This window comes from Globicephala melas, chromosome 6 (genome assembly GCF_963455315.2).
Source record: "Globicephala melas chromosome 6, mGloMel1.2, whole genome shotgun sequence".
NCBI classification, from domain to species: Eukaryota; Metazoa; Chordata; class Mammalia; order Artiodactyla; family Delphinidae; genus Globicephala; species Globicephala melas.
The window spans coordinates 50,564,922-50,587,832 of NC_083319.1; the positions used below are offsets into that span (position 1 = coordinate 50,564,922).

General features: G+C 39.0%; 1 protein-coding gene across 5 annotated transcripts in view; it reads right to left on the reverse strand.

Annotated features, from left to right (window-relative positions):
* Positions 1-22,911, reverse strand: part of PIP5K1B (phosphatidylinositol-4-phosphate 5-kinase type 1 beta) — a 328,734-nt gene that overhangs the window by 57,567 nt on the left and 248,256 nt on the right. For all 5 annotated transcript variants that reach the window (XR_009564323.2, XR_009564324.2, XR_011377538.1 and 2 more), the window contains one exon: positions 19,346-19,490. Coding sequence is in view for 2 of the 5 variants with exons in the window: in XM_030877052.3 (XP_030732912.1) it covers positions 19,346-19,490 (145 nt within the window). In the remaining 3 variants the exon portion in view is untranslated. The remainder of the gene's footprint in view (positions 1-19,345; positions 19,491-22,911) is intronic.

A 22,911-nucleotide genomic window follows, 5' to 3' on the forward strand; every position in this document is an offset into this window, starting at 1 on the left:
ATGGTATAGAGTAGGCATCCAATACATGTTCTTAATATTATTATCGTAACAAGAAATGTAAAAATTATGCATTAATTAATGGTAGCCATATAACTCACCAATTTTCAAAAATCTTCCATATTTAGCAAAAGACTTTATAAATATTATTAGATAAGTGCTATAAAAATATGAAGCGCTCACCATCCCCCAGAATTCATGTAATTATTTAATCTCAGGCCAGCTCCCAGGTGACCTGCCTTCCTGTCTTAGCAAAGAGGTACCATGCTCCGGTTATGTCTGAGAACTGTGTTCTTCAACAAAAATATCCAATTCCCTAGTTCTCCAGAGAACGTACTGAGAGGACTTTATGTGGGAGCCCCTTGTTTGTTAAGAACTGTTTTTATGTCACTAAGGCACAGAAATGAATTTTAAATCTGCCTCAGCCACAGAATGACACATGGGACTGAATAACAAACAAGGGCAAACTGGGGAACTCTGCTCTCTCACACTGTCTGGAGTGATAAGCTCAAGGCATCTGCCTGCACTTGAAAAGGTAGATGCATTAATTATTGTTACGAATATGGCTAGAAGCAAATGATCAGCATACATCTTCCTGGAATTAAGTTTTTAATAAAACAGCATTTCCCTTTTGGGGATCCCTTCTTAGTTCAAATAAGAATATACACCCCAAATGTTGCATTTGGATAATGAAGAAACATTTTCTGAGCTAGAGAAAGGGACACTACCATTAGGGACATAGTTTTTGCATAGTTTTTGCTCTTTAGCGCCTTCCGTTGCTGCGGGTGTCACAGACAGCTCTGGGCAAGTCATCTTTCCTAACTCTGTTCTCCTAACTCACTTTGCACAGATCTTTCATTGAACTGAATACCACTCACCTTCCATTCTATTTATTCAAATATGATAGTTTTCTAAGAGCAAAGATTTTCCATCTTTTCCATCCTCTCTAGCATCTTATATAATGTCCTGTGACTAGAAGGTCCTCCCCAAATGTTTGGGGATACTCAATTAAAGTACGTGAGAATGTGTATTATCTATGTTAATAGATGTGGTAAGGATCCCAGCCTGGGACACTGAGATGAGGCAATGTCCACTTTTAGGATTTAGATCTGTCTGATAGGCTGGTGGGGCAGGCCCAGTGCAAGTCTATTTGCTGAGGGTTGAGGGAGATCTAAGAAAGCAGATGAACTGAATCATGTCTTAATTATCAGACGATATGTTTAGTTCAGTGGTAGGCTAACCCCAAGGACTCATGCTTTATTCCTAGGGCTAGAGACAAGAGAAAGTCACAGAGTGGGGGATGCTTCCTGATTTACAGCCTCGTGATGAGCTACCAGTCAAAGCAAAAATACAAAGGACTCATGGCAAAATAGACTTTTAAACTCATTGACACCGAACCAGGCACATACTCGTTATGGAGGAATCCATTATTGATGATGTCTATTTTGAAAGAGGGTGCCCTGAACAAGGACAGGAAGTAGAGGTCCTAGTACCATTTCTGCTATTAAGTTATGCTGCAACTTCAGAATACTCAGTCGGCAACTCTCTGGGCCTCTCTTAATTTATAGACAAAGAAGTAGAAGCAGATGGAATACAACACATTTAATTATTCTGTCACCTCCAACCCCTCTAAAATAACAATAAAGGGTTAAAAAAAGCCATAAACTTAAAAAAAGGGCAGAAGATGGGGAGAGGGTAACAAACACAACATTTTGGAGCCTAGAAGCTACGCAGACAGGTAGTAACTGATTGCAAACCCAAGAGAGCTGAATCCTAAGCCACCAGTGGGGAAAGCAGAGAGAGACATAGCCAGGCAAATACTTGGGTCCATTCCAGCAGCACACTGGAAGGCTTTTTTTCCCCTCTGATGAGGACATAGAACAGAGGACATCTGGACCTAGGGACACCAGAGGCAGCTGAGGGAAAAGAGAGTGATGAGGTTGAACATGTGCCTATTAGATGCTGAGACACCCAGCCCTCCTCCCTGCCAAAGGTCCCAGAAGGCTGACAGCCAGGACTTTCCCCTCCAAGCAAGAAACTGGGAGCATCTTCTATAGGGAATCAGATCAGGTCACAGCAAAGACTGGTGGACACCAACACTGGTTCCACATCAAAGAGTCCAACTGGATGCCCTTTAGTGAAGCTTGGTCAACTCAAATGCTTAAGCTTCTAGTCAGACTTTTAATTTCCCATTCAAACATGTGGTTGAGCAACAAGCAAAGATTTCCAGAAATTTGAGGAAAACGTTGAATGTGAAAGAGGCAGACCAAAACGAACAGAAAAAGGCAACCCACGTGAAAATTGAGACCAAAAGAGACAAAAATCAGAGCAAAACAAAAAACAAAATCCTGATCTCTTCAGAGAGAAAAGAGAAGAAATTTCAACTGTGAAATAAGGAAAGATTGCTAGAAAGGAGTCCAGTAAACAAAAAAGAATTTTTTTTACTGAATCTTTTTTCAGTAAACAAAAAAGAATTCTCATAAACTACGGCAACAAAAATGAAAACCTCAGTGGAAAGATTAGGAGATAAAGTGGAGGAACTCTCTGAGCGAGTGAAATAGGAAGACAAACAGATGGAAATAAAGAGAGAAAAGTAAACTGGAGGACAAATCCAGGAGATTCTATATGCATAAAAGGAGTTGTAGGAAGAAGAAAGAAAGTAGAGGGAGGAAATAAAAAAAGAGTTACAAAAATTTTCCCAAACTCCAAAGCATGCGTTTGCAGATCAAAAAGGCCTTCTGAGATTGGTGGAAAATAGACCTGCAGCAAAGCCTATTATCATGAACCACTGAGACACTAGGGGGAAACTGAAGAGATAATAAGCTTCTAGAAAAAAACACAGGCCATATACAGAAGATCAGGAATCAGAACAGCACTGCATTTCTCAATGGTAACTGGAAACTAGAAGATATCAGAGCAAAGCCTTCACAGTTAAAAACAACAACAAAAAAGATTTACAGTGTAGAGTTTTATATCAGCTAATCTATCAATCAAGTGTTAGGGTGAGAATAAAGACTTGTTTGGACATGCAAGGCCTTGAATATTTTGCCTCCCATGAATCCTTAGGAAGATACTGGAGGATGCGCTCCACCAAAATGAGGGAGTAAACCAAAAAAGAGGCAGATACAGGATATGCTAAACAGGGGAACCAACACAGACAAGAGTTGATAAGGATCCCAGGATGGTGGAGAAGGGAGACTCCAAGATAGCATATGAACTTCAGGCCCTAGAGGGCAATCCAATCCAGACGGGAGCAAGTCAGAAGGCTTTGGGGGAAACTTCTGTAAGACAGTGAAATTAACAGAACACAATGCATCTAAATAGTCTGGGAAGCAATTAAGACAATTGGTGGAGAGTTTAGGCTTCTATTAAATACAAATACATAGAAAGCTAAGCAAACGAAAGAACAAGATGATTATTACAGAGAAAATAAAAAGTCATACAGAAAAGGAAACCCAAACACAATATTCACACGATTATAATAAAACACTCGATATAGATCTAAGCACAATCACGATATAACTATACTGGAAGACTAGAAGAGTGGGTGGGAAGGAGGCATGTATGTGGTGGGTATGGAATGGGGAAAAGACAGCTAAATCTTCATCTTCTATAGTGGGAAGTTATTAGCTAATGTCTAAACCTGAAAGATTGAGAAACAGCAATATAAGCATGCTGTTTAGAGCTACAGAATTAACTGTCAAACAAATCAGCTAAAAGAATTGAAGGTGGTCACATCTGGGGACAGTAAAGTGTAGGGGGAGGTGAACAAGGACCTTCTCTATTTCCTAATAAACTTTATACAACTATTTGACTGTTAAACTCAGTACACAGAATTTTGATATAAAAAAATAAAAGGGCTGGATGACATGATGTGAAAAGGACCCTTCCATTGCCAAAGCTCCATGATTCTTTTAGGGCAAGTTTTGCTGCTGGGGTTGGAAAAGTATCAGGAGGATGGGCAGGGAAATTCACTCATTAACTTGGCCTTGGCTTGCCTGCCTTCTCTTCTACCACAACTCAGTGAGGACAAAGAAAATGGCCAGTAATAGCAGATAGAATTATCAGGACATGAACCCAAATGCACTTACATATAAATAAAGGATAAAACACCTTTTCCCAGACATTAGTGCTTAAATACTCAAAAGTATTCTTCCAGTGTGATGAGAAACAAACAAAAGAAAAGACAGAGAAACTAACACATATTTTCTCCAGTAGCCATCAGAATGAATTTTCATTTTAGCCAAATCCTTTGTCGAGAAAAGAAGTCTGGTTGTCTTTAAGGTCTTCTGTGACCTTCCAAACACTAATTTTTAATATGGCTGGCCAGAAAAGTAATGAGCTCCTTTACATCATTATATATTTCATCTTTATTACTTTATCCTTGAAAGCAGGTTATTAAATAATTACATTTTGGATTAATATTATTCTGATTTAACATTCTATCATTGTCTCCTAATTCCCTCATTACTTACCTAATTCTCCTGTCACCCAGACTATCATGAGCTTAAAGTGGCTGTGTAGACGTGTTTAGTCAGCCAGTGGGGGGGCGGGGAGGTCCGTTAGTTTCTCCACAATTAATGAGTCCTCAGCAGCAGGTTTACATTTGTAGACTTCCAGGGTGAAATCTTTACCCCAAAGCACAAGTCATCTAAGTTACAGGGAGATGAAGCTGGCTACTGTGGAGATAATTCCACACATAACAGAAGGATTTAACACAGGATGCTGGGGATCAACTTCCTGCTAGCCTTGGAAAAAATGAGGTTTGTTACTTTGTGTATATTAGGTGTGTCGGAGAATCAAAATCAAACTCAGGATCCAGGTGTAGACTATATGATGTAAATCTGGTTTCTTTTTTGCCAAAAAAAGGCCTGGGTTTGAGGAGGGGAAGCTAAACTAACAGGCACATAATGAAGCTGCTATCAGGGTCCAATTTTCTCTGCAGGTGCCCCAGTCACAACTGGAGAAAGATACGACACGGCTCTTAGGTTCGCCTGTAGTCCCAGCATGCCTAAAAAGGTCCTAATTTCTAAAATGAGATATTCTTCTCTTGGGAGGCTGGGTAACAAAGCAGCCTTCTGCTTCAGGATTCTGGGAGTGTTACTCTCCCCCAAACACGTATCATCCTTTTCTTGGTGACCTAGTTTCCTGACACAAGAGAAAAGTTGACTAAATCCTTCTCTTCACTCTAAGGAGAATGGAAGTGACACCACACCTCTCCACCAGCCAAAAGTGTGTTTGCTCTGAACTGAGTTTTATTCAGTTGATGAGATGGGGTAGGCTGGGTCTTGGCAATAAAGTGCTTTGTTAGGGCATGGGTGATGGCTATCTCGCCTCCAAATTATATCAGCTGCTCTATCACCTGGATTCCCCAGGCTTACAAACCTCTCTGTGGAATTCTCGAGCTGAAGAACCTTTTTATCTATCCCATGTGCCTGGAATTAGCTAAGACATTTCTATGAATATTTATAACCAGCATCTACTCTAGCACAGTACCAGGGAAAGTGTTATTGGCTGTCAGACAGACTTGTTGGTAAATATCAGAGTCTCTAATTGCACACAATTAGAAAAAAATTACGGCTACCTTACATTCCATTATTACCTTGGCATACTACTAAATTGACTCTATGATTCCTTTTATAAGAGTCTAGACCGATTCTTGCTCTTGCACGCACACACCATCTATTGAAGCTTTGATCTTTGTAATTCTTTTCTGTGAAAGACCTTACTTCTATCTAAGTTTTTGCTCTGTGTGCTCTGGTTGTTATTTATATGCTGTCTCAAGTCTCCTTTGCAATGCTGGGCAAACCACATTCCTCAGTCTCCTTGGACAGGTTCTGCCAGTTGAGGACACTGTCAGGAAGCGGGGTGGGCGGAAGAGAGAAGGGTCTCTTCCCTTATTTTTTTTCCTTCCTTCTTTGGACGATGTCTTTGGAGCCGGTTTTGTCCCTGCCACTATCCCAGCTCTTTAGGTGACGTCCTCCTCCATTGTCCCTGCTCCTAAGGGGGCATCTGGTCCCCACGTGGGGCTCTCCTTCACGAGTCTAGGTTCTGGTGACATGGTAGGGCTCCTGCTAGGAGCTGCCTCCTGCAGTTAGTTACTTACCTGGGTTTCTGCAACTCCCTCCTTTCACTCTTCCAGCCTCCCACGCTCTGTAACCAACTCCCTTGCCTGAATTCTTTGAAGTTCCAAATGTGTTTTCTGTTTCCTTGACAGAACTCTGACTAATAAAGTACTCCATGAGGGCTTTTTGCCAAAAACAACTATATCTTGCCCCTTACAGTGGGACTTACGGGGAAGCTGCAAGGTGTTAGGGTCTGGAATCACTTGATTATTTTAACAAGTATTTTGAGGCTGCTTACTATGTGCCAAGAGGCATAAGTGCTTTCTAATTATTATTTCATTTAATCTTTCTAACAACGCTCTGGGGCAGTAGCATCATAATCCGTATTTTATAAATGAAGAACGGAGGCACACAAAGGTAAAGTGACTTGCCCAATGTTCGATAGCTAGAAGTGGCAGTTTGAGGACTAATGCCCTAACTGATGATTTATAATAGTGAAAGTGAAAGAGAAAAACCTGGCCGGGGCTGGAGGGGTCAAGGAGGTCTGTCTGCAGGTAGGAGTATTCAGAAGAAGAAGCATAAAAGCACAGAGTCTGGAGAGGTCAGGTTCAAAATTCAGCATCAACAGGAGGGTTGCAGAGACCTTCCAAGGGGCTGGCAGATCCCCCAGCTGGCATCTGGGTATGGCAGGGAGCTGCCGTGGCCACAGCAGAGACTGCAGGCACGTGCTGGTCCTCCCTGGAGGTTATGGTTAGAGAACTGGAATTACTAGCAAGTTCTTGCACCCAACTTTCTTCTCCCTTCATTTTGTAAGTAATGAAGCTTCCTTTTAACCTTACTATGTCAACAGAGGATATGGGATTTCCTAAATCAAGCAACAACATACCTAACAAAAGTCTCTTCTCGATGAAGTTCTGCCATTTACAACAATGTAATGGGTATTACGTAGAGGGTATTATGCCTAGCGAAATAAGTCAGAGAAAGACAAATACTGTACGTTATCACTTACATGTGAAATCTAAAAAATAAAACAAACGAATGAATATACAAAAACAGAAACATATTCACAGATACAGAGAACAAACTAGTGATTACCAGTGGGGAGAAGGAAGGGGGGAGGGGCAAGATAGGGGCAGGAGATTAAGAGATACAAACTACCATGTAGAAAATAAATAAGCAACAAGGTTATATTGTACAGCACAATCTGGCTAATATTTTATAATAACTTTGAATGGAGTATAATCTATAAAAATACTGAATCACTATGTAGTACACCTGAAACTAATATAGAATTACAAATCAACTATATTTCAATTTAAAAATAAGTCTCTTCTCAATGATCATGTAACAATTTGGAGTCAACCTGTAGAGTTGGAAAATAAAAACGTAAGGAAATAGTTATTTTAGGTTTCTTATGAATTTAACTTAATATGTCATATTTTTAGCGTTTGAACACTAAGAATCTAACATCTTTGAAATGAAAAACCTTTACTCAAAATCACATGGAAAAAGAAAAGGCAAAATGGGTAAGAAAGAAGAGAACTTGTGTGGATGTTACTGAACTTCCATTAAAAGCATCATCTAAAAGCCATCTTGTCTGAGACGTGATGATATGGACGAGGGCAGCTGCTGAATGGCTCAGGCTCGTGCCTGATATTCTCTGTCAATGCTGTGCATGGAAATCATGGCTGTACTTTTTAGCCATCTGACCTCAGGAAAGTTAGCTAATGTTGCTAAGCAACTCCCATCCGTAAACTGGAGATAACGAAGATAATGACCTTATAGGGTTGCTGTGAGAATTGAGTGACTTGATCCCATGTTAAGAACTTAACACAGACCCTTACTAAGGTCCAATAATTAGCTGTTTTTGTAGTTGTTATTGGATTATTATTGGCGATTTGAAGTATGACTAGTACTATGATAGAGAAGTTCCCATAGCTACCACGTTTTTAGTAAGCAAACTTAGCCCAATGACTCCTAGAATAAACATCATAGGTAGATGTTAACATAAGCACAGCACTTTGCCTACTGGAAATACTATAGTTATTAAGCAGCAAAAAACGGCTCAAACACAGGGCCAGAATTCACGTTAGGAAAAAAATCAACCAATTGACCATCTGTGCATAACACACACATCAAGGATAAGACCAGAAGTCTTTGGAGACCATGATGAAAGGGGTGGTACAGTGGAAAGAACATGAGGCTTGGACCCCAGAGACCTGTGTGACAGTTTAAATCCTATTAGCAGGCTATATGACCTTGGACATGTCACATAATGCATGTCTCTGCATTTCTCTTTCCTCATCTTTTAGACACATCTGTAAGATAATGGGTCTCTAATATTCTTTGGGATGGCTCTACTTGTATGTCTTTAACTTTGAGTGGTAAGCGATTTGTGGGGAGGTACTTTTAGCTGGAGGCAATGGTTCCACCCTCTCCTAGGTTTGCCATACTCTACAGGCAGGAAGAAAGCGGCACAGAACTTTGCTTGGAACCACTGAGGCAGCCTCTGAGGTCTAGAATGTTGGACCCATCATTTAGGGAGCCTTTGTCAGCTGTCCCTCTATGGGCAAATGACCAGTGGTTTTCCTCTGACCTATCTGCCCTTCTCACAATACACCAAATGTCTTCAGGATGAGTCAACTATTAGAAATAGCCACTAGCAAAACATGAGACTAGACAGAGTGGTGATGTTGGAAAAGGCATCTTTGACGGGGAAAGGACAAATATATTGGAATGCAGTAGGGTCTTCTATCCTTATGCATAATCAAAGCTTCAGCTTTGCTACCAACTGTTCAGGAAATCACAAAAAAGAATTAATATTCATGTGTGTAACCAATTTCCACAACATTAAACTAACTTGTTCTTAACTTTGAGATAAAACACATTTGTCTCTGCATTTCTTAGTGCTCAATTTATACCTCCTTTCAAAGGACAGAATTATTATTAGGAAAGAAAAATTTAAGAATAAAAACTTCAGAATATAAATCCCACTATCTGACTGGGAAGCAAGAATCCACAATAGTTTCTTTTTATTCCTGTGAATTGCATGCTCTAACATAGGACTGTTGAGCAGAACTTGAAAATATGTACCCCCAGTAAACAGGTCAAATATATACTTTAAAAAATGATACTATTTTTTTCTTTGCTTCCTAGTCAATTTTTGGAGTACGCTTAAAAAAAAAAAAAAAGAATAAATTGCAATTGGGGTTTTTGAAGTCACAAACAATAATCATTTTAAAAAAGGAATAATTCTAAGAGACAGCAGCTTCCCATTGCGGTATATAATTTAGGTGTGGAGACATCCAGGCACTAACTGACACTTTTCAAACTTAAGGATTCTGAAAAGACTGACAGAATGACAACCACTAGCTGAAGTATCTACAGCGTATTTAAGTGCAGATATGTTTAGTATAATGCAAAGTGGGAAAACAGACCACTCTGCCTTAACAGAAAAATGATTCATAGATAAAGAAAGAGAAAAACCTAACACGTGAATTATAACATCAGTTTTCTTTCCAGGTTATCTGGATTAGGTCTTAAACCTTAGCAGGCCACATGAGACTTAGAATATTGTCTATGTATTACCTCAAGAGATACCACGTAGGACTAGGAGGGCTCTAAAGGAAAAAATGATAGGAACAAAATATGACAACTTCTTTTCAGTTTGCTGGTAAGGTTTTCCTGTTGAATAATTAGGGGTGGGTATGGTGGGGAGGGAAGGAGGGATATGGATTCCCAGGGGTTCGCTTGCCATAACTTCTCTTCAGGGTTCTTTAGCACGTCTGTGCCTTTTTCGCACCTTTTCCTTATGATTTCCATAAGGCAGTCATTAAGATCCAAGGCATGTCTTTGGCTTCTCTTATACATCAAGGCTAAAAGCACAAATGCCCACAGGAGCAGGCAGGCAAGAGCAGAGGTGAACAAAGCAGAGGTTGCTGACCTGGAGGGTCCATGCTTCTCCCCTCCGGCAGATAAATGCCAGGAAGCAATGGAGCCAAGTGGTGCCAAAGCTAGTGATTTTTCAAAAGGATCTGGGCATTGTAGTGAAACAATATGATTTTAAAATGTTAGTTTCTTTTAAAGCATTCTAGGTTCACTCCAGAGGGCAGACAGCAGAAGCAAAAAGAACTACAATCCTGCAGCTTGTGGAATGAAAACCACATTCACCGAAAGACAGACAAAATGAAAAGGCAGAAGACTACGTACCAGATGAAGGAACAAGATAAACCACCAGAAAAACAACTAAATGAAGTGGAGATCAGAACCTTCCAGAAAAACAATTCAGAATAATGATAGTGAAGATGATCCAGGAACTCGGAAAAAGAATGAAGGCAAAGATAGAGAAGATGCAAGAAATGTTTAACAAACACCTAGAAGAATTAAAGAACAAACAAACAGAGATGAACAATACAATAACTGAAGTGAAAAATACACTAGAAGGAATCAATAGCAGAATAACTGAGGCAGAAGAATGGATAAGTGACCTGGAAGACAGATGGTGGAAATCACTGCCTCAGAACAGAAGAAAGAAAAAAGAATGAAAACAAATGAAGACAGCCTAAGCGCCCTCTGGAACAACATTAAATGCACCAACAGTCAAATTATAGGGGTCCAAAAAGGAGAAGAGAGAGAGAAAGGAACTGAGAAAATACAGGAAGAGATTATAGTTGAAAACTTCCCTGACAAGGGAAAGGAAGTAGCCACCCAAGTCCAGGAATTGAAGACAGTCCCAGGCAGGATAAACCCAAGGAGAAACACACAAAGACACATAGTAATCAAACTGACAAAAATTAAAGACAAAGAAAAATTATTAAAAGCAACAAGGGAAAAATGACAAATAACATACAAGGGAACTCCCATAAGGTTAACAGCTGATTTCTCAGCAGAAACTCTACAAGCCAGAAGGGAGTGGAATGATATATTTAAAGTGATAAAAGGGAAGAACCTACAACCAAGATTACTCTACCTGGCAAGGATCTCATTCAGATTCAACAGAGAAATCAAAAGCCTTAGAGACAAGCAAAAGCTAAGAGAATTCAGCACCACCAAACCAGCTCTACAACAAATGCTAAAGGAACTTCTCTAAGTGGGAAACACAAAAGAAGAAAAGGACCTACAAAAACAAACCCAAAACAATTAAGAAAATGGTAATATGAATATACATATCAATAATTACTTTAAATGTAAATGGATTAAATGCTCCAACCAAAAGACACAGGCTTGCTGAATGGATACAAAAACAAGACCCACATATATGCTGTCTACAAGAGACCCACTTCAGACCTAGGGACACATACAGACTGAAAGTGAGGGGATGGAGGAAGGTATTCCATGCAAATAGAAATCAAAAGATAGCTGGAGTAGCAATACTCATATCAGATAATATAGACTGTAAAATAAACAATGTTACAAGAGACAAGGAAGGACACTACATAATGATCAAAGGATCAATCCAAGAAGAAGATATAACAATTATAAATATATATGCACCCAACATAGGAGCACCTCAATACATAAGGCAACTGCTAGCAACTATAAAACAAGAAATCGAGAGTAACACAATAATAGTGGGGGACTTTAACACCTCACTTACACCAATGGACAGATCATCCAAACAGAAAATTAATATGGAAACACAAGCTTTAAATGACACAATAGACCAGATAGATTTAATTGATATTTATAGGACATTCCATCCCAAAACAGCAGATTACACTTTCTTCTCAAGTGTGCACGGAACATTCTCCAGGATAGATCACATCTTGGGTCACAAATCAAGCCTTGGTAAATTTAGGAAAATTGAAATCATATCAAGCATCTTTTCTGACCAAAACACTATGAGATTAGAAATCAATTACAGGGAAAAAAACATACAAAACACAAACACATGGAGGCTAAACAATAAGTTATTAAATAACCAAGAGATCACTGAAGACATCAAAGAGGAAATTAAAAATACCTAGAGACAAATGACAATGAAAACACAACGATCCAAAACCTATAGGATGCAGCAAAAGCAGTTCTAAGAGGGAAGTTTATAGCTATACAAGCCTACCTCAAGAAACAAGAAAAATCTCAAATAAACAATCTAACCTTACACCTAAAGGAACTACAATAAGAAGTACAAACAAAACCCAAAGTTAGTAGAAGGAAAGAAATGATAAAGATCAGAGCAGAAATAAATGAAATAGAAACAAAACAATAGCAAAGACCAATAAAACTAAAAGCTGGTTCTTTGAGAAGATAAACAAAATTGATAAACCTTTAGCCAGACTCATCAAGAAAAAGAGGAAGAAGACTCAAATCAATAAAATTAGAAATGAAAAATGACAAGTTACAATGGACAATGCAGAAATAGAAAGCATCCTAAGAGACTACTACAAGCAACTCTATACCAATAAAATGGACAACCTGGAAGAAACGGACAAATTCTTAGAAAGGTATAACCTTCCAAGACTGAACCAGGAAGAAATAGAAAATATGAACAGACCAATCACAAGTAATGAAACTGAAACTGTGATAAAAAATCTTCCAACACACAAAAGTCCAGGACCAGATGGCTTCACAGGTGAAGTCTATCAAACATTTAGAGAAGAGCTAACACCCATCCTTCTCAAACTCTTCCAAAAACTGCAGAGTAAGGAACACTCTCAACCTCATTCTCAAGGCCACCATCACCCTGACACCAAAACCAGACAAAGATACTACAAAAAAAGAAAATTAGGGCTTCCCTGATGGCACAGTGGTTGAGAGTCTGCCTGCCGATACAGGGGACATGGGTTCGTGCCCCGATCTGGGAAGATCCCACATGCCGCAGAGCGGCTGGGCCTGTGAGCCATGGCCGTTGAGCCTGTGTGTCCGGAGCCTGTGCTCTGCAGTGGGAGAGGCCACAACAGTGAGAGGCCCGCGTACCACAAAAAAAAAAAAAAAAGAAAATTACATACCAATATCACTGATGAATATACATGCAAAAATCCTCAACAAAATACTAGCAAACAGAATCCAACAATACATGAAAAGGATCATACACCATGATCAAGTGGGACTTATCCCAGGGATGCATGGATTCTCAATATATGCAATCAATCAATGTGATACACCATATTAACATTGAAGAATGAAAACCATATGATCGTCTAAATAGATACAGAAAAAGCTTCTGACAAAATTCAACACTGATTTATGATAAACACTCTCCAGAAAATGGGCATAGAGGGAACGCACCTCAATATATTAAAGGCCATATATGACAAACCCACAGCTAACATCATTCTCAATGGTGAAAAACTGAAAGCATTTCCTCTTAGATCAGGAACAAGACAAGGATGTCCACTCTCGCCACTATTATTCAACATAGTTTTGGAAGTCCTAGCCGTGGCAATCAGAGAAGAAAAAGAAATACAAATTGGAAAAGAAGAAGTAAAATTGTCACTGTTCGCAGATGACATGATACTATGCATAGATAATCCTAAAGATGCCACAAGAAAACTACTAGAGCTAATCAATGAATTTGATAAAGTTGCAAGGTACAAAATTAATGCACAGAAATCTCTTGCATTCCTATACACTAACAATGAAAGATCAGAATGAGAGATTAAGGAAACAATCCAATTCACCATGGCAACAAAAAGAATAAAATACCTATAAATAAACCTACCTAAGGAGACAAAAGACCTGTCTGATGATGAAAGAAATCAAACATGACACAAATAGATGGAGAGATACACCATGTTCTTGGATTGGAAGAATCAATATTGTGAAAATGACTATACCTCCCAAAGCAATCTACAGATTCAACGCAATCCCTATCAAATTACCAGTGGCATTTTTTACAGAAGTAGAACAAAAAATCTTAAAATTTGTATGGAGACACAAAAGACCCCGAATAACCAAAGCAATCTTGAGGGAAAAAAACGGAGCTGGAAGAATCAGACTCCCTGACTTCAGATTATACTACAAAGCTACGGTAATCAAGACAATATGGTACTGGCACAAAAACAAATATAGATCAATGGAACAGGATAGAAAGCCCAGAGATAAACCCACACATCTATGGTCAACTAATATATGACAAAGGAGGCAAGGAAATAAAATGGAGAAACAACAGTCTCTTCAATAAGTGGTGCTGGGAAAACTGGACAGCTACATGTAAAAGAATGAAATCACAACATTCCCTAACACCATACACAAAAATAAACACAATATGGATTAAAGATGTAAATGTAAGACCAGGCACTATAAAACTCTTAGAGGAAAACACAGGAAGAACACTCTTTGACATAAATCACAGCAAGATCTTTTCTACCCACCTCCTAGAGTAATGGAAAAAAACCCAAAACATATGGGACTTAATGAAACTTAAAAGATTTTGCACAGCAAAGGAAACCATAAACAGGACAAAAAGACAACCCTCAGAATGGGTGAAAATATTTGCAAATGAATCAATGGACCAAGAATTACTCTCCAAAATATATAAACAGGTCATGCAGCTCAATATTAAAAAAACAAACAACCCAATTAAAAAATGGGTAGAAGATCTAAATAGACATTTATCCGAAGAAGACATACAGATGGCCAAGAGGCACATGAAAAGCTGCTCAACATCACTAATTATTAGAGAAATGCAAATCAAAACTACAATAAGGTATTACCTCACACCAGTTAGAATGGGCATCATCAGAAAATCTACAAACAACAAATGCTGGAGAGGGTGTGGAGAAAAGGGAACCCTCTTGCACTGTTGGTGGGAATGTAAATTGATACAGCCAGTATGGAGGGTCCTTAAAAAACTAAAAATAGAATTACCATATGACCCAGCAATCCCACTACTGGGCATATTCCCAGAGAAAACCATAGTTCAAAAAGACACATGCACCCCAATGTTCACTGCAGCACTATTTACAATAGCCAGGTCATGGAAGCAACCTAAATGCCCATCGACAGATGAATGGATAAAGAAGAAGTGGTACATATATACAATGGAATATTACTCAGCCATAGAAAGGAACGAAACTGGGTCATTTGTAGAGACGTAGATGGACCTAAAGACTGTCATACGGAGTGAAGTAAGTCAGAAAGAGAAAAACAAATATCATATATTAATGCATATATGTGGAATCTAGAGAAATGGTACAGATGAACTGGTTTGCAAGGCAGAAATAGAGACACAGATGTTGAGAAAAAATGTATGGACACCAAGGGGGGAAAGAGGGCGGGGGGTGGTGGTGGATGAACTGGGAGATTGGGATTCACATATATATACACTAACATATGTAAACTAGACAACATAATAAATAAGTAAATAAATAAATAAATAAATTGTATAGCACTCTAGAAAAAAAAAATTCTAGGTTCACAACATGCTTTTCTTTGGCTTGCATTCCTTTGGAAGAACACCCACTTGATTGTGACAAAGGCTGCTGGTGGGCCAGCTCAGTGGTGTGTAGCTGGCGTGGTTTTCTGATGTTCAGCCCAGAGCCCACTTCCCAAGCCTTTTTAAAGACTTTGTGAATTCCCTGTAACAGATCCCTTTCTGCTTAAGATAGAGTGGTTTCTTGTTTTTGCAACTGAACCCGGATGGATAGCTAAATATAAGATATCAAATCGCAATTTGGAGATACAATGCCACAGAAGATTTATTTCAAACAATTCTCTTCAAAAAAAAAAAGGGGGGGGCAGAAACATCATAGATAACACTGATGCTTTTCCCATCTAAATATACATGTTAACCACTGTCAGCATAAATAAAAGTACCAAGAGTTATACCACAGCCCTGGAGCATGCAGAGGTAGCTTGCTCCCAAGCTGGCCAGAAAGGATTGGGAGTCAGAAGGAACTCTGATTCAGATCCTGAAGGAAACTTATGAATACCCAAGAGTTGAATACCTCTGGCCAAGAGACTGAATACTTAGTCAAAACCACTGCCACCAAAAACAAACAAACAAAACCCTTTTATTTTTGTGCTGAAAATTCTAGTAAATAATTTATTATATATCCAACTATCTGCCCTGATAATGAGAACAGTAGCAAATGGTAAGAAACCACCGCAGCTTCACATGAGAATTGTTTTTGACCTTGCAAAGCATTTCCTGCAACTTTCCAGCCATCTTTCGAGCTGCTATTTATATTTGAGAGCAAAACAACCGCCTTCAGCTGTACCGTACAGATAGGAAAAACCGTTGCTTGACAAATTTACATAACAAACTTGAACATTCAAGGTACACATTCGTTTTAGGTATAAGTCACGTTAAATTCTTCTAATTTGAGGAAGCTAACCAAATTACTTTTACAGTTCAGGGGAGTTGAATAATTTACAATGGAGCCTTATTTGTTGGTCCTACAGCAGAGCTATCCAAACAGAAGCCCAGCCAAGATTTGTGATTCACCTTGTCATTTTCTCCTTTTCTCTAGACCTAGATGGGCTGTCTCACCTGCTACCACCTAACCTGTATCTAGCCAAGAGAGAAGGGAACAGCAACAAAGAGAGAATTTCTAGAACCTCCAACTACCAAAACTTAACTTGCCAAAAGACCAAGCTAGAATTTATAAATATGTACACATTAAAAATGAATCTCCCATATTGAGTCCTCTTTCTGGAAGTGAACCAACTTGCTAGGGTGGAGGGGGAAATGACTTACAGTATAAAAAACATTTCACCTGCACAAATTTGATCTTGATTCTTGAGAGCTGAATTATGACAAGAACCAGTTCAACATTTAACAGATAATTTTTGACAACGTATACATAGTTATCCCTGACCTGTAATTGAAGCTAGTTACGAAAGTACATATATAAACAGAAAAAATAGCTAATCCCACAACGTTGTGACCTCTTTGTAGAGGTACTTTCTACTACGAGAACCAATGTTTGAGAATATTTTGTTAAAAAAATAATAATAACAAATTAACTTTCTATCTAAGAAACTTCAGTACCCCTCCCCAATATTCAAATTCACTTTAAATGTTTGAGAGTCCCTGTATTAGTTTCCTATTGCTGCTGTGACAAATTGTCATAAGCTTAATGTCTTAAAATAAGACCAATTTATTATTTTATAGCTCTGGCAGTTAGGAGTCCTATATTCAAGAGGTTGGAAGAACTGTGTTCCTTTGTGGATGCTCTAAGGGAGAATCTGTTTCCTTGCCTGTTTTGGCATTTAGACTCTGCCTGCATTCCTTGACTCATGCCTCGCCCTCCACCTTCAAAGCCAACAGTGTAGCATCTTCAAATCTTTTCTCTCTCTGACCTCTGCTTCTGCCATCACATCTCCTTCTCTGACTCTAATCTTCCTGACTTCCTCTGACAAGGACCCTGTGATTACATTGGGCCTATCTGCATAATTCAGGATACTCCTCCCATCTCCAGACCTTTAACTCAGTCATAATGGCAAAGCCCCTTTTGCGACAGCCTCTTCAATAAGTGGTACTGGGAAAACTGGACAGCTACATGTAAAAGAATGAAATTAGATCACTCCCTAACACCATACACGAAAATAAACTCAAAATGGATTAAAGACCTAAGTGTAATGCCAGACACTATAAAACTATTAGAGGAAAACATAGGCAGAACACACTGTGACATAAATCACAGCAAGATCCTTTTTGACCCACTTCCTAGAGAAATGGAAATAAAAACAAAAATAAACAAATGGGACCTAATGAAACTTAAAAGCTTTTGCACAGCAAAGGAAACCATAAACAAGACAAAAAGACAACCCTCAGAATGGGAGAAAATAGTTGCCAATGAAGCAACTGACAAAGGATTAATCTCCAAAATTTATAAGCAACTCATGCAGCTCAATAACAAAAAAACAAACAACCCAATCCAAAAATGGGCAGAAGACCTAAATAGACATTTCTCCAAAGAAGATATACAGATTGCCAACAAACACATGAAAGGATGCTCAACATCACTAATCATTAGAGAAATGCAAATCAAAACTACAATGAGGTATCACCTCACACCAGTCAGAATGGCCATCATCAGAAAATCTATAAAGAGTAAATGCTGGAGAGGGTGTGCAGAAAAGGGAACCCTCTTGCACTGTTGGTGGGAATGGAAATTGATACAGCCACTATGGAGAACAGTATGGAGTTGCCTTAAAAAGCTAAAAACAGAACTACCATATGACCCAGCAATCCCACTACTGGGCATATACCCTGAGAAAACCATAATTCAAAAAGAGTCATGTACCACAATGTTCATTGCAGCTCTATTTACAATAGCCAGGACATGGAAGCAACCTAAGTGTCCATCGACAAATGAATGGATAAAGAAGATGTGGCACATATATACAATGGAATATTACTCAGCCACAAAAAGAAACGCAACTGAGTTATTTGTAGTGAGGTGGATGGACCTAGAGTCTGTCATACAGAGTGAAGTAAGTCAGAAAGAGAAAAACAAATACCGTATGCTAACACATATATATGGAATCTAAAAAAAAAAAAAAATATGGTTCTGAAGAACCCAGGAGCAGGACAGGAATAAAGACGCAGATGTAGAGAATGGACTTGAGGACACAGGGAGGGGGAAGGGTAAGCTGGGACAAAGTGAGAGAGTGGCATGGACATATATACACTACCAAATGTAAAACAGATAGCTAGTGGGAAGCAGCCACATAGCACAGGGAGATCAGCTCGGTGCTTTGTGACCACCTAGAGGGATGGGATAGGGAGGGTGGGAGGGAGGGAGGCACGAGAGGGAGGGGATATGGGGATATATGTATACGTATAGCTGATTCACTTTGATATGCAGCAGAAACTAACACAACATTGCAAAGCAATTATACTTCAATAAAGATGTTAAAAAAATTTTTTAAAAAAAGCCCCTTTTGCTCTATAAGGTAACAGCGTCACAGATACCAGGGATTAGGCTGTGCACAATCTGCGGGGGCTGTTATTCTATCTGTCAGTAGTTACTAAGGTCACTCATACGGAAAGAAAATATTCAGATACTTTGTAGCTATTTGTGTAAACATTAACCAGGAGTGCTTGCTTAAAAAATCCACTCATACGATTATTAAAATAAAAATGATGAAAGATTCATCTTCTTCCACAAAGTACATAGTTTCTACAGGACATAATGATTAACCGTACAGAAAAATCAGGAGGGTTTTCCCTGCTGTCACAGTAAATATCCAGCATTTTCTCTCTTTCTCTTACAGGGCAGGAGACGGTCCCATCCTGGTTGTTAGTGATGACGTGTTCTCATTCAGAGATACTGACTAGCTGTGATGTTAGTGTGGTAATAGCCGACTGGTAGTTTGATTGCACTAAATATTACCTGCTTGAATAAAGCGTGGTCCTGTCGTGTGGATAATGTTCATTGACGTACAAGGAAGAAGATGAAATTGTGGTCGCCAAGGAAGCAGCTTCAAACAGCGATGGAGTGCTAGGCACCAGGTCTGGCCTGTGTCGGGATCCCAATGCTGGGTGACAAAAAGCAAACAAACAATCATGAATCTCGGTAAGAAATGCTGCTTTAGTGTATATAATAATTTAAATGAGTCAAAGGCATTCATTCTACATACCAGGCTGCAAATTAAATTAGGAAATAACTGTGCTCTTCTGAACTACAGCAGAAATGTAAAATAGCTTCTTGCAAACAGGTAAAACAGAAAGGAAACCGCATTAATTTACAAAATGGCTTATGGAAATGCCATTATGAATGTTCTTTTAAAAACCTAATAAAGTGATTTACTGTTTCTCGAAAGATGACATAAAAAGCTCCTAGGAGCTTAAGGAGATAATTCAACAGAGATTAAAAGGATGATTGGCAAATGTATAAACAGACAGTGAACTTGCTTTCCTCTCCCGAGGCTAGGCCCATATCTGTGATTCTCAGTGCAGATCTAAGAACACACACTTGTTAACAGCCAAGAAACAAATGCTTCACAGACTAACAGCCAGCTATACCTTAACCCTATTTGAGCCCATATACATCTTTGAATATTATCCACAGCTCTTCTTGACATTATATTCTAACAGCAAGGCTGCCTTTTTAAAAATGAGAAAACTCTTATTTTTCTTTAAAATGTAGGTACCTATGAAAATACTTATGCAAGAGCCGTCCCTCATCAGGAAAGTGGAAAAGTCAAGGCTGAGCAGTGACTCTGCCTACTCTCTCTATGTGGATTTTTTTTTTTGAGTGTTGAATCTGGATCTTTTTTTTTTTTTTCTGGATCATTTTTAATCATCTTATCCTAAACTTTGGACAAATTCACATTCATTATTGGTCAGCTTGTCAGAGATAGTATTTTGTTTAAAGGTTCAGCCACACAGAACAGAGCTCCTTTAAAAAGAGACATGCACGTTCCCAGAGATAGAACACTGTGGATGAATCCTGTCTTTAAAGTTCTATAGTTGGGCTCAAGCTGATTTATTTTTCACCAGTGGAGATATTATATAATTTTATGGAACTATAGCTGACCTATAACAATGTATTAGTTTTACGGTATACAACTTAGTGATTAGACTTATGTATATATTGTGAACTGATCATCACAGTAAGTTGAATTAACGTCCTATCACCACAGTTACAGCATTTTTCTCTGGTGATGAGCATTTTTAAGATCTCCCCTCTTAGCAACTTTCAAATATGCCATACAGTATTATTAGCTCGTGTCACCACGCTGTACTGTGGATTCTATTTAATCACTTCCCCAAACTAAACTAAAACAGATGATAATAAATACAATATAACCTTACGGTGTTTCTTGTATTCCTTTATAGGCACAATAGGCTCAAAATTATGTACTGTCAGGAAGTGAACGAATGGAAATTGATCCTAATAGGCACTATCATGTGAGTGTGAGGTTTGGATTTTGGACTTGGAGGGATATATAGATGGAGAGGTGGGGCGAGGCATGGAGGGAGAAGGGGGCAAGCACAGAAGGCCTGGACTCTGGACTAGGAATCCAGACACACATTAAAATGTATGAGATGCTGCAGCTCTGCATCCGATTCAGATCAAAATAAAGAACTGCCATGATGAATAACAGATGATAATCATATAAAAACACAAGTGATAACATGCTCAACATGCAAAAATCAGAAAGGCTTCAATACGACAGTTGGCTAGCCATCTTCAATATACTTGATCCCCCCCCCCAAAAATATATATACTTGATTCCACCTTCTCATTAAATACAGAGAAAAATATGAAAACTCTCAGTAACATAGAAAACTGAATCTGAAAAATAACCTCACATCAGATTCCAATCAATCACTACTAAATATAAGGCAGATAGAGCTAGACTGAGAACAACTAATGCAGACTCAGGTCTTGGGCATTCTCAGCCTGATTTCATAAACCAGAGGCTCGCTGAGTGACAGAATACAGAAAAACACTACCTGTCCAGTGACTCGGGCCCAGGTCAGACAGCACCCAGACACTGGGTAGCTGACCCTTAGGAGCAGTTCTTTGAAGTAGAGAACTGTTCCCTTATGTGCCCATACTCTTCAGTTTTTTAAAATAACTAGTGTGGTGGGCAGAATCCTAGGATGACTCTCAATGACCTGCACCCTTGTATAGTCTCCCTTTTAGTGTGGGTGGAAGCTGTGAGAAGGATGAGGTATTACTCCTGTGATTATTTTATCTTATGTGGCAAAAGGAATCTTGCAGATGTAATTAAGGCTACTAATCAGTTAACTGTGAGTTAGTCAAAGGGAAGATTATTCAGGTGAGCCTGGCCTAGTCATGTGAGCCCTTTAAATTTGTGTCTACAGGTCAGAGATGGTAATGGCAGAGATTCCAAGTGTAAGGGGGATTGACCTGCAAGAAATTCCCCGTCTGAAGATGGAGGGGGGCTGCATGGAAAGGAATGAGGATGCTCTCTAGGGGATGAGCCTGGCCCACAGCTGTTAGACAGCAATGACATGGGACTTCAGCCCTACAACTGCAAGGAAGTGAATTCTGCCAACATCAGGATGAGCTTGGAGGAGGATTCTTCTCCAGAAACTCCAGATGAGAACTCAGCCAGCTGACACCTTGATCCCAGTTTTTGAGACCCTGAAAAGCTGTGTCAGAGAACGCAGGTAAGCCTTGCTAGTCTTCTGACTTATAGAACTGTGAGCTAATAAATGGAGGTTATAATAAGCTGCTAACTAACTTTCTGGTAATTTGTCACATGGCAAAAGGAAACTAATACAACTCAGACATACTGAGAATGATAGAAAACAAATGGTTAAAAACTGGAGGGAAATTTGGTAATAACTTGGTGCATTACGAAAGGGGAAGTCCCCAAGTATAGAGCGTTATAGAAAGGCCGAACCTTGCAGCAAACTTCGTAGACGCAGAGAATTGTCAAGATAAACTCATTTAAAAATAGTACGTTAACAGTTTCAAAGAATATGTTCAATAGGTTTTTCTTCAACCTTCAGAGACTTTTTCTGGTGAAGTACCTTTAGGTCTAAAGCAATGAGTCCAATAGTTCAGTTGAAAAAAGCATAATTTGTGCACTGCTTCTTATGTTTCCAGACTTTCTAGATGCTGTGTAGTGTATTTATTATACTTAATCCTAAGATTAACAACTGGACTCATGGCTTAAACTTTAGAAGCAATATATACATTTTTACTGAGGTATAGCTGATAGAAGTCATATTGAGCACACTATTTGAAAGTTTAACTATCACAGTTTAAAAATAAGTTTATCCTAGAAAATTAGGCAGTGTGGTAGGGAGATGCCAATGCAGGAAAGTTTAGGGAAAGAGGTGGATGCCTGTCAGAAACTGGAGCCATCACTCAGAGAGAGGAGCAAGGGCAATTCAGTAACTCCAGCTGAAATCACCAAATCTGCATAAAAGTTGGTTTATAAGATGAGAAAGAAACCCAACATGACAGATATGGAA